At 35.6% G+C, this 13,692-nt stretch overlaps 1 protein-coding gene across 7 annotated transcripts in view; it reads left to right on the forward strand.

Moving 5' to 3' along the window:
• The window catches only part of ZMYND11 (zinc finger MYND-type containing 11), a 107,763-nt gene that overhangs the window by 43,679 nt on the left and 50,392 nt on the right, over nucleotides 1-13,692 (forward strand). For all 7 annotated transcript variants that reach the window (XM_037382969.1, XM_037382965.1, XM_037382971.1 and 4 more), the window contains exon 2: nucleotides 1,836-1,970. In XM_037382969.1, coding sequence (XP_037238866.1) covers nucleotides 1,855-1,970 — 116 coding nt within the window. In that variant the 5' untranslated portion in view covers nucleotides 1,836-1,854. The remainder of the gene's footprint in view (nucleotides 1-1,835; nucleotides 1,971-13,692) is intronic.

The raw sequence follows: 13,692 nt of genomic DNA on the forward strand, positions 1-13,692 counted from the left end.
TTGTGTTTTACAGGTCTATTTTTCTTAACTAAATTCTACAAATAATCATATGTTTGTCTTACAATCAGCAATCAGGAGGTTGGTTTTTTTTGGGTTTGGTTTTTTTTTTTTTTTTTTCTAACTTGTAAAGGCTTCATGGTCTGTGAAACGAATGCAGAGGGGCTCACAGGGATGCAGTGTCTTTTTTCCCACTAATCCCAACAGAGACTTTCTCTGAATCATTCTTGGGTGATGCTATCTACTGGCTGCCACTCTTAGCTGTATGTCTGTCATAGTCCCTCTTATCCTTTCCTCAAAAATGCATTCTTGGCCTTTCTTTTCTGTGAGATCCATCCAGTTGTCCTTGCTTCAAAATCCAGTGGTAAGAGATTTCTGAAGCAGAAACGTGGGGTCAATGTGTGACCACACCATGTCTCTGCGAGCACTGCTCTGTTCTGCCCTTCCCTGCTATCTCCAGCAGCCAGAGGTGCCTCATGTGCCTGGATGTGCACATATCACTTCACATAATCTCTTTTATTCTCCCTCCTTTTTTAAAAAAGACGGGCTACATAGTGTTAAGTATAATGCTGTTAAATTGTTTCTTCTCCTTAATAACAGAACATTGCACTTCATTTCATTACACCTGTAGAGTGAGAGAAATACTGGATCTGAAACATGACAGTCCTCCTTGACAAGTACCTGTACATCCCATGGACTTGAAAATTACATTGCTGCAACTGCTACTTGAATCTGGTTTAATTTTTCTGAATTTGAGAGGAGGAACACTTTTAATACTTAAATTTCCATCTTTAACATGGCACAGATGGTGTAATGTTTTTGCATTTTTTATATTATTTTGGGTTACTGAAGTTAATATTCTGCTAGCTACAAATATCTGCGTGCATACCACAGAGTTCATTTTGAGGACAGAGCTCTAAAATAAATTATAGACCTTGGTAGCAGTCATAAATCAGTCATTTTTTTTTTCATTGAGAAAGTGGTGGCACTGGAAGAAAGTTATTTAGTGATCAAAATGCATCGTTAAGCTTTTAAAAAGAGATTCTGTGCCTGTAGTAGAGCTGTAGGCGATTTATGGCTTATCTGTACTCATTGCCTCGAGCTTTTGGAAAATTTGTAAACAAAGCCAGATGCTCATTATGTTCCCGTTCAGGGTTGGTTAGATGGGTAAATGCCATCAGAATCACTTTGGTCCTGTTGGGTTTTAGCATGTTACAGGAAATGGAGTTGCTCCAAAATATTTATTTAAATATTTATTGTCCATGAAAATCTACTTATAGTTTCTTCTCATAGAGTGAATTTGGTTTTAATAGTTGTAAATTATAAAAATAGGAAAGTTACACTCTGAGGACTGTGTTGTATACTAAATGGTGGGTCCATCTTTTCCTCTGTGTTGGAGTTCATGCTTACACCATGTGATGCAGTAAAGCATCACTCGCTGTTTTTAAAGGGTTTTGGGCAATGCAGGAGCCTGTGGAAACATCAGGCTTGGGTAGCTTTTGCTTTTACCAAGTTTTAGGGAACTGAGATGTGAACTATTTGACTTTTCATAACCAGTTTGATAAGTTCAGTCATTTGGTATTGATTTGATAATTTTTACTGGTAGCCTTTTGTCTTCTGTATAGATAATGTGATGTGAAAGGTGTTCTCGTAAACTAGTTTTTGCTTTTTACTGCTCTTTAAGCACAAGAGAACATGCTGCGTACAAATTTAATTGCTGTAGGTTAACAGAATATTCCTTGTAATCATATTTATTGCAACATGACCATCATGCAATCCATTTCATAATTCATTATTAACTTTTTTGGTGTGTTTTTTCTTTTTTTTATCGACTGCAGCTGACCAAGTAAACAGGTCATGGCACGCTTAACGAAGAGGCGACAGGCAGATACAAAGGCTATCCAGCATCTTTGGGCAGCTATAGAAATAATCCGGAACCAGAAGCAAATTGCTAACATTGACCGTATTACAAAGTAAGTGATCCATTCCAAAAAAAGTCTTGATGAGGGGGGAAGGTTGATGTTGTTAAAAGCCGTGGGAAACAGAGACAGTAAACATTGTGAGAGACTGTTAAACAGTTACATGCACTTCTGTGTTACTAATTATCTAATTATAAAAGAAAACCAACTTCGAAACTGGGCACCTAAAGATCCTCTAGTGAGGTTTAATCCATTGAGTCTGAGATCTTACTGACCCTGTATTTGTTTTGTATAAGCAGCTTTAGGAAATATGCAATATTTATAGTACTTGAACTAAGTTAAGCATGCAAGAGTTGTACTCCATAGCTTGGTCAAAATACAAGTAGATTAACGTTTAAGGAGAAGAGGGCAATAAAATCTGTACATAATCTATTTCTTTAGGAAAATGTGATAGGCCAATGGAGAACTCTTTTCTAGAAGGAAAAAATAAACCTGAAATTGGGTTGTTCAAACAAATAAGAAGCCATATTTGCTAAGATTAGCATAGGACACTATTAAAGAAAACATGAGATGTGGAGTTTGCAATGTGTAAAGTTCTATCTTGAAATACCTTCTAAGATAACTTGGAGTAGCCATTGTAATAACAATTGAGGGAGGTTTTGTGCCTCTCTCTGCTTTGTTTGCATTTCTAGGCCAACATGTAGGTCGCATTTGTCAAAGTAATCAATATGAATAATTTAAAAGAGCAAAAGTAACCACTTGGCATCTCTTCAGTTGCCAGAACCAATGTGAACTGATAATGAGGCCAGAGACCACTAAAAGGAGAGTTATAAACAGTGCAGGTAACTAAAAGAAAATCATTATAACTTGGTCCACTGGCAGAGTTTGGAAGCTCTGAGGTGGAAGTGACAGGCAAAACTGGCTTCGTAAGTGGAAGAAGTAACAGTTCAGGTTCTCCAAACACAGTGAACAGTAAACAGGAGAAAGAAAAAAGATGATGTCCCAAATGAATTAGTGTGTACCTGGCTCCTACAACAAATAAAGATACACCATTAAACTGAAAAGTACCTTCCCAGAGATAAGAGTTCCAAGTGGGCTTGAGAGGGAGATTGTATTTTAGGGAATTTAGGTTGCACTTGAGTTTCAGAATGCTTTAAAGCATACGTATTTGCATCATGTCTCCAAGGAGACAAGTGCATAAACTAATGCTATACACTTTCCATTTTAACATTTCAAATTACTTGCTCCAGGCCATATATTAGCTGCGTTTTTTTAGCTGTTTATGCTCGTTTTATACGTAATAAAGGGAGACAGGCCCATCTAGCTGGGGATTCATCCCACTCTTGTGAGAGATGCCTATTTTAAGGAAGTTTGAATAACATTTAGCTAGGTAAAGTTAGGTAAGACAAATACTATTGTTACAAACAAGGTTGAGAAAACGAGTAATTAGATGGTAGAAAAAGAAGTACTGCTCTTGGTAACTGAAGGGTAGTTTGATTTTTTTAAAAATAGGCTAGATCCAGATTCTATGACTCATCACTAATCAGAAGAAAAATAAGTGACTAAACAGAGATGCAAGCAGCCCCAGTACTCTGAGAAAGATGTGCAAGGTGTTAGCAGTGAAGAGCAATCTAAAAAGTGCCTGGACATTGTAAATGTTCTACATGCACATCAGTGATGAATGATGAGCAGTGATCTAGTTTCTATTATATGATATTTTTAAGAAGATAACTTTTGACAAGGAAAACATAAAGACATTTGAGTTGCTTTACGGTACTAGTCATTGATGAAGAAACACAGATGACAGTAAATGGGTATGCATGTTACATAACATTCAAAATAAAGCTCTGAAATCATTAGGGCATCAGAATATCTCTTCTTACGAAAACTGAGCAGCTCAGAGATCATTTGGCCAAGTACAAAGATCAATCAGTTTCTGGGCACATGGGCAAATGTATGAATAATAAGAAAGACCAAAACGAAACAGTGGTTCAAAAGTGAAAATTATGAGCCTATGTACATAGTTGGAGCTGTAGGGAGAATTCTCATACTTGGATTAGTAACATTTTTTTAGAACTGTTTATACCTCTTGGGATTGACTGAAAGAATGGCTTTGCATGTTACAAGTGTTCACAAGTAATGATGACAATGAAATGTATGGAAGCATGTCTTACTCCTGAGTAAGGATACAGAAAAACAGAAAGATAATCTTTTTTTATAAATACATGTTTAAGGTAAGTGACAGTCATGTAGTGGATGACAAATGTGTACTTTCAGAAAACCTCACAAGTTGAAAAGATGATTCATGATTTGATTTTTTATTTTGTTTTCTCTTTGATGTAGTTTGAGGATTCATTTGTTGCTAGAGACAAGATGTCCTTTATATTTTGTGACCTGTTAATCCAAACACCTTCATAGCAGAATCTCTGTTGCTGCGTTCTTTGTCAGGTGGTTTGGTACTTTTAGGCAAATCTATTTAGTTGGCTTTTCTTGTAACTGACAGCTCGTCATGGTTGTCTCCCTCTTCCTAACGTATTTTATTTCATTTACTTCTTGCTTTGCTTAGTCTTCTGGTGCCCAGTAGAAGCCATTATACATATCAAGGAGCATTTACTTCCTATGACTAGGGAGGAAATGTTTGTAATATAAAAAGAAGATTCGTTGCTTATAGAATATGCAGTGTTTCAGCTCGGTACGTTAAAAAGACAGATATATATAACACATTAAAATATGTAAAATGTAACCTGTGCATTTTATGTGTAATTGTTAAAAAATATCTGGGGTAAAGAAAGACTTCCAGAAGATGCTGGCAATGGAAAGTATGCAAGAAAAATCTATAGAACTAGCCACGCATTTTCTGTAGAGAACATAAGAGTAGGAGGATAGTGTAGAAGGAGCCAAGAGCACTAGAAGGTACTTCTAATATTATCAGGAAAAACCTATAAGGAAATAGGCTCTTTAATTAAAAGTATGCTTTGCTTTTTAAATTGATGAAGAGGAAAATCAAGAATAGAAAAATGAGTGATTAGAAGTGATTGAAAACTGTCTTACATTGAGGAGAGAGTTGAATACGCAAGTTGGAGCCTTTAAGAACATAGTAAGCTTACTGAACTTCTGGCAAATATTTTAGAAAAGTCATTGCATGCAGAGAAGTATTAAGAAACACAAGAAAGTTATCTATTTTTGAAGGAATTAAAAATGTGTGTGTGGAAAAACAGCAAGTATATGACACTGTTAATTGGAGTATTATATAAATACTTAGATAAAAGCATTGGTAGGGAAGAGACCACACTGCACAGACTTAATGTCTCAAAAAATAGTAATCAACAAATCGTTATATGAAAGGGATTCTGCAATTTTAGTGATATATGTTGGGGGTACATTACAGTTGGAAAGGTATTTTCCATTGGTTGGAGATAAGCATGTTTCAGTAGCTTGAAAACTAAACAAAGGACTGAAAACCAATGCTAACAGGAAGTAACAGTGTAGTGAATTTTAAGGAATCAGTACTAAAAGTGCAAACTGCCTTTTCAAGAGAACTTTAAAATATATATGTAACTTCCTATATTTGTACATAGGCTTAAGCGTATTCAGTGCATTTTTATTTTATGGTAAAGCTCATTTGAAGGCAGTGGTAACATTTCTGTAAAAGTATGCAAAATAAATATTCTCACCTGGCTTATATTGTCATAGTGTATCTCAAGTCAATGAATTATAATAATCTAAAATCCAGCTACTAGAAGTATCTAACATTTTTAAACTACCAAGTTACTTCATAACAAAATGATATTTCTAAGAGTTATTTATAAAGAAATATGACTTATTTTTCTGTCCAGATGATATTGGGATAATTTGACCCTAATATGTCAATTATTTAGATGAGTATTATTGGCATTAGTTATGCTATAAACACTAGCAGAGAAATGGCTTCCCGTATCTTGTGAATTCTCTGTCAAGAGTGCAGCTTGACAAATTGTTCATCCCTAAAAGTGTGTTAAAAATTATAATTATGCTTTGACTTTCTGTTTTTTCCTCATTATTTTCCATCTGTTTTAGATTTCGGGTAACCTCAAAAATTGATTCTATGGAATGAAATGCCTGAAAAAACACTGGAAAAAAGGCATGCATATTTAAATGAGTAGGATAAATTATTGACACTCACTTACGTAGCAGATTGATAAGTATTTCTGTACAGCCTGTTTTTAAAGTTCTTTCTTTGGCTACTCCAGTCTTTCAGTTTCTTTTATAGTGTTTTCTTTATAATTCCCTACAGGTAATTGGATTCCTAAGATTTAATTAACTATTAATTAAATATTTACCCTTTTTATCACAAAGTATTGGGTTTTCTCAGTAGCAATTTATGAACATTTCATGATCTTTATGAATAGCTCAGAGTTCATTATCTATTAAGTTAATGTTATTAAAATACCCAATTGGCAAATACGGTTCTAGAACAATTATTGGCCACTTTCAGGATTTTGTCATTGTAAACAGGTATTCTGATTTCTAAACTATTTCATGAAGACTAATGTGAAGAACCAAAATATAGTTATTTTCTTCCGTACTTCCTTCCTCATATTTTTTTCTCTCTCCCTTTGATGTTTTTCATGATTTATTTAGTTGATTAGCTTCTCTCCCTGTTCCTTATAAAGGCAGTGTCTATACTGTCTTTGTGTACTGTGACAGGAAGAGCCCTGGCACTGTCTGGAGCAGATCTGCTGTGACCACATCACATTGCCTTTGGCTCATGGAATTGTTTCTTTGGCCTTGACATATTTTTTGTTTGTTTTGTATGTGTGTGTGGTTCTTCAGTTCTAAGTGCCAAAAATAATACAGCCCACAGCAATGCTGTTCTTGAACATGAAGCTAAAGGCATGATCGTTTGCCATAGGGCATGATGTGAAGGCATCTGAGGACACACAGCATGCTGGAGCAGTGTTGGAGTGCCTTTGGCAGAAGAGGCCAGTCTTGGCATGGTTTACATCTATGTTCTCTATCAGGAGCAAACTAACCTCTTGGCCATGCTTTGCCTTTTTCACAGGAGGAGCAATTTGGCTTTCTCTAGAATGGAGCCTGAGAATGAGTTAGTTTGGGAATGAAACCAAAAGTGACTCTAGTCCACAGGATAAAGGTATCCCAACTTTGGGGGGAATGAAGCTGATGGAAAGACTGTTAGCTAGGATAAAACTGTCATGCTGTAATTGGAGAATTTGTGTTAGTTTCAAATTGAGCGAAACTGAAACTATCAGTTTCATCACTCAGCTGGTTTACAACATTGGTGATACAAGAAAATGCCTTGTTTTCATGAATAGGTACAAAGACTCATCTTTTTTAATTGGCTTTCAAATGGGATGGTCTAGCACTTGGATCCTAAATGGTCATAACCATTTTTTGTGTATTTGTTCTGTCGACTCATTTTTGTTATATTCTAATATAGTGTAAGTGCAGCTAAGTCAGAACATCTAAAAGAAATGAACAGATCCCAAGCCTATACAGAGCAGACTCTGTCAGTCCCTTGTTAGCTTTGTGTGGACTGACATTAATCAGCATTGATGGGATAGCATGCCAGAAAAGAATTCCTCAGTATGAAAGATTACTGTAAAATGATGAAATTTTCTGGCCCCACATTTGAGATGAAGTCACTAGCAGTTGTACATTGAGTATGTGACCCTCTCAGTTTGACATTTAGTACTAGGAGGAGGATTTCTTCTTCGTATACCACTCTGTGAAATTTCTCCAGCCAGTCTCTGAGAACAGTTAAAGTAAGGGCCTTTCAAATCCATAAATCGTTGTTTTTTTGTTTTGGTTTTTTTTTTGCCTTAGTTCTTCTGCTGTTCTTTTTCTAGGCTGTCTAACAGAAAACAATTTCTAGAAGCAATGATTAAAGCAAAGATGAGAATGAGCAATTTGAACAGGTAGAGAATCATCACAAGAGAGTATAAATAAGAAAATCCTCAATTTGAACAGATAGGAAATAATCACATAAGTCTATAAATAAGAATATGCAATGCAGTAGCAAGAAAAAATAATGAAAGAATAAGATTCTTACGGTATTGCGTATTCAAAGCTCAGAAACTTGTTAGAAAAAATCTGTCACTATTTATAGTACCTTTGATGAAAATTTAAATCTTCCTACTATTTTGCATGTTGCAACTAAATAGCTGTGCATAAACAAAAATAGTAAGCTGTAAGAATGATTAGGAGAGCAGATGACTGTGGATTTATAACTAGATAATCCTGTTGTTTAACTTTACATGAGCAGACATCTTGTAGCACCTGATATATCTTTGACTGAAATGAAAGCTTAGAAATGTTTTTCTGCTCTGTTGGTTTCTTACCCTTTGTCAAGCCATTCCCCTAAAATATCTGTCCTTTTTAACTGGAGAGTAGGTTTATCTGAAAACAATTTTCTGAAGTAAAATATCCTTCTGTTACACAGACAAATGCATTGGTTGCTTGAGTTCACTTTTAACCAGTGGTGCTGACTCCTTTTTCACATCTTTACATCATCCTCATGTATGTTTTAAATGTGACCATGTGAAGCAAATGGTATTATTCAAACCAGCCCTTCAGAATCTGGTACATATTAATCAAACCCTGGTCAGTTGTACTGTGGTGGAACAGGTCAGTATTGAAGGAGGTGCTCAGGAAAGCTCACATTTAGCAATTAGGAAAGGATGAGGAAGAACAGTACTGTGAAATTTTTGTCCATGCCATGCGTAATTATGCAAGGGTAAGCAAAGCAAAAGTGTGGAGTATAAGGTCCTACAATGAGATGCATGATACTACTTCCTCTGCAGGCCACATAGCTGCTTTTAGTGGCAGCCTGTTATTGAGTGTTCACCCTTGAGAAAACTGAATTCAGTTTGTATTGGGTTGGCTTAATTATAGATATATGCGCTACATTAAACAAAACATAGAAACATCTAACTAGGTATGACAGGCTAGAAAAATCTTAAATACCTCTTCACTTGTTTTCTGTTACTAGTCAAGGACAAGACATTTCTTTCTGACTCCCCTAAATCAATCTCCTGCTCCAGTTCTTTTACTTTCCTTCTCTCTTTTCCATGATAAGTTTCAGTTGCTTCTTTTAGCCCCAAACCAATGTGGGTTTTTTTCTGTTTTCATAACACTATTTATGTTAAACCAAGAGAATGAACTAAGTCTAGACTTCTAAGGCATGGAAACCCTTAGGCATAGATAGATCATCTGGGGTGTGTGGGGTGTGTGTGTGGGGGGGAAGTCCTCTGTGCATTTTCAGCAACTTATCAATTGATTTGTTTAAAAATCATTGTATTAATAAAACAAAAGCAGTATAAAACTGATCATTTGACTCCCTAATAGAAAAAAATTTAGTAAAAGTGCTATTTTGGTCATACATAAAACCTCTGCATTATGTGTGCATGACTATCAGTTACAAGCATAGTGATACATTGCATAGAAATAGGATGGACACCAAAACATTTAATTTGTTTGATATGTTAATTTTTTATACTGATGGCTTTGCACTGAGGTTAAGTGATGCATTCAGATTGAAATTTTCAGACATTTTCAAAGGTTTAGATATATGCTATAAAGTAATAAAAAGGACACTGAAAACTGCATGTATGCAGGAAAGTACAGGGAATCTCACCAGCTTTTGCATCATAACTGATACACAATTTTGGTTCTAAATTTGTACAGAGACTGACCAGTGAGAAAATACTGAGCGAGCTAATAAGGATTTTTAACATCCAGATTCACAAAAATCTTGAAAAGAAATTAATTAAGCTAAACACTGATAGTTTATAAGGTCCTTCAGAAGAAATGACAGATTGTCATTGCACAAGGAATTTTCGTAATGGTGTACGTTCATTAAATATCACCTGTGTTAACTCTAGGTAGCTACGCTTGTCATAAAGGATTTATCTATTTTTAATATGGTGTTTAATCTTAATTTTGTTTGTGAGTTCATGATTTTCTGTTTTGTATATTATGTAACTTTAATATTGCTGGTATTTATTAATGGTCCATTTTAAGAGCTGCTTTTAGATATTCTTGACTAAGGAGGATGGAAGCAGGGATGACAGGAAAATATGTAAACTTTTCTTGTAAAAAGACTATAAAGAACCTGGCTGCATTTGCTCTGAGAAGTAGAATTAAAATTTCTGAATTAGTAGATTTGGTGAAGGTGTGTCATCTTGAGTATTAATAATTACTTTTTTCCCATCGAGCTGTTTTGTTTAATATAGGTAATGTCTTCAATTTGTGTAATGATTCTGTTTAATCAAATTAATTAAACCAGTTAAAGGAATACATAAAAAGAAGTCCTGATATATTAAGCAGTGTTGTTTGTCATTTGTTAGGGATAACTGTTCCTCCAACTTGGTACTGAGCCACTGTCCCACCATGTGATAAATTTTAGATACTTTGCTACCTTTTTTTTGCTACTTTGCTAGCCAAAACATTGCTACCTGACTTGCTGGGTTTGCTTCTCAGTGATGGCTGTTGTAAGGCTGATTCAGTGCCTGGTGTAGAAAACTCTTCACCATGGGACTGACAGAGAGATTCCTCCAGCCTTGCCACCTGCTTTACACTAACTACATGGAATGGAGTGGATGCTGTAGCTGGCTGTGCAACCGTTAACACCTGTAGGGGTTTAGGATAAATGGCTATTTTATTGAGGACTAGATCTTGAGGTGAGGCTAAACTTTTTGTGGATTTGCTTAGATCAGAAATATTAATGCATGCAAGTCTAGTTCCTACAGTTCATCCTGCAAAATTAAATAAATAGGTGCTCAGGTGTTCTAAAGAATGTTGCTCGTTCAGTTTTCCTTATCTAATAATTTTTCTCTTAATAATGCTCTTACTTGGTATTGCTACTAAGGCAGTTTTCTTTTTTCATCTCAAAGCTCAAATGTTCTTCATTGATTTAGTAGGTGAATGCTCTGGGCTGAGCGTGAGTATGAGTAGTAAATAAAGTGATTCACACAAACAGCACAAACACATGGTTATTAATAACAGCCATACTCCTTGTTTGGTGTTTGCTAATGAGTGCAAACTCATTTGAACTGTCCTTACTGTGTGTTACTATAAAAACTGTAATGTTCAATGTTTAATACTTTTCTTAGAGAATACATGCAAAATATGAACTCCAGTATAAATACTTAGAAGGAAAGTGGTGGAAGTATAACTGACTTGACAATCACTATCCCCCTTTTTGTTTTAATGAACAGTCTCATGTATTCCATATTTGTGTGGAAGCTGTGTAAGTTTACATGGAAAAAAATACATAACAGGTTACCTTTATTTCTGATTACTAAAAGCAAACCAGTTTACTTTTTATGTCACAAGCAGTAATGATTTTTGCTTCAATCATAGCATCTTTATAATGTTTGAAAGTAACACTTCTAGCTTATGTTTAATTTCTTTGCTGTAAATAAATGAGACTTCCTATTAGAAGTAAAAGATAAAAATGAGTGTGACATGGCCATTTAACAGGTTGTTACCTAGCCTGAAGTGCTCATCAAGGCTTTTCTGTAATCAGTAGAGAGAGAATGATCTCCAAAGCACTACTCATACTGTCTATTTTAGGCTGCGGTTTCATATTCCCATTCATTTAAACAGTATCATCACCAAAAGCAGCAGCCCTGCCCTGATGGCTTTTCCAATTGGTAATTAGGTGAACATTTGTGTGACAGTGTGATGATTTTGAAACTCAGCCAAGGTAAAACTAATCTGACCGAAAAAAACCCAAAAAGTTTTTGTTACTTTTAACCCAGGTAAGAATGGAAAAATTGGATGGAAGACTAAAAACCTGAATCATGAAAGCACTGGAATGTGTGTTTTTTAAGCATGTTTTGAACTGAGACTCTCGATGTGAGCTGACTGAATATTTCATTTGCAAGGTATTATTTAGGATGTTACATTCTGAGTCATGTGTTACGTGTTTGTCTCCAGTACATCCACAGAAAAGTGCTGGATGGAACAGTGGCTCTGCATATACATAGGCAATTGTACATATGTGTGCAGTGCCCCTAAATGGTTAGTGCTCCTGTTTGCCAATAGTCCTCAGTGCACATAGGTGTACATTACCAGCAGCATCCCATACAACTTTTTAGGTTGGAAAAATGGGAGTATCTAAAAAAGCCCTTTTTTAGATAAGTTCCTCCTTAAGAAGATGGTAGTAGTTCTGAAAGAGATTTTATGGATAAGGACTGCATTGCTTGGTGCCTTGATTACCTGCTTTTCATGATCTTATTGGTGGGTTACACAATCTTAAGGGCACAGTGAAGTTGTGAGTGAGAATTTACATTACTGAAATAAGAAATTACTTGAGTTAAAACTACCATGGTTTTGACATAAATGACCCAGGTGATTAAAGTTATAAAAAAACTGTGTAGTGCCTGGGGTATCTAAAGGACACACAGACAAGATTACTCTTTAGCTTTGTTTTAGCAGCAGCAGAAGGAACATTAGGAAGACCTGAGTTCCATTGAACTGCTGGATCTCACTGTTTCACTATCAAGTGTGTGCGTCCTTCTTGTTTTATAAAAATACTGCACAAAATCAGATTCAGTATTCATGCAAAAGCTGGATTTCTACACTATGAAGGAGAAACAAATTTTAGAAATATTTCCTACTTAGATAGTGTGTGTGTCTTCAAAATGAATGTTGCAGATGTCAGAGAAAAAAGAAAATTCATCATTTCTCTGTAATTCAGTTTCTCTGTGTCCCACACTTGGAATTTCGGACTGCACAAAATACAGAGTGTATAATCAGTGTTACATAGCATAAACAGCAGCTCTGTCAATGCTTGCATGGTCTGTGCTGATGGTATGTGGATTGCTGTGGAGATCAACTGCAGCCTGTTCATATACATGCATCTCTGTTTGTGAAGTATAAGGACAGAGGGAGAACGTTACGCTTTGGTTGCATATCAAAAAGTATCCTAGAAAACAAGTGTGCTAGTACGTCCCCACTGTAAAAAGTTCTACTTAGTCTCTGTGTGTCTACATTGTTTTCAGCTCTCAGACCAGCTCTCAGTTTCTGGCAAGTAGGGAATATATATTTCAAATATATTGCTTTGAAATACAAATACACATAATGTTTAGCCCATATTTTGTGAAAGTTGATTTGTACCACAGTGCTGTATCTGGTGAGAACAGGCAACCTGCGCTTTGGAATTGAGACCTTGAGATACGACTGTGACTACAAATCTTCACCTGGCTCTCCACAAGGATAATTATTGGATTCCCAAGATTTGAGCCTGTGTATTTTAAGTTCTTACGCTATGTAGCTGTATTTGTTAAAAAAAAAATAAAATATATATATATATATAAAAAAAAAAATTCATAGCCATCTCTTCCATTTATACTTTCAGTATGACCAAGTGACCTATTCCTTGCAAATTAGAAAGTCTTAAAAGTGTGTCGGCCTTCTATAAAACTGCTGTCATACCCTGAATCTAAAGCAAAAGGCATTCCTCACCAGAGGTAGGAACACAATATAAAACTCAGAATAGATTTTTGGCTGCTTTCCTTCCATTTTATGTATTATTCCTTAAGGTCTGTCCCTGAATCTAGGACATTTTTATATACCTGTAGGTAACATTTAAAATTAATGGCAGCCTTTCAGTTGAGTTAAATGGGATGTGCTATATTTTATCAGATCTCAACTGTGAGATGGGCTCTGCATATAAGGAAATCTTAAGACCTCTGTTTCTCCCTGGACGAGCTGCTGTTGCCAGCAGATTGCTACTTCCCTTCATATCGTGGAGGGCGGAGACATCCAGCAT

This window comes from Falco rusticolus, chromosome 4 (assembly GCF_015220075.1).
Source record: "Falco rusticolus isolate bFalRus1 chromosome 4, bFalRus1.pri, whole genome shotgun sequence".
Classification (NCBI taxonomy): Eukaryota; Metazoa; Chordata; class Aves; order Falconiformes; family Falconidae; genus Falco; species Falco rusticolus.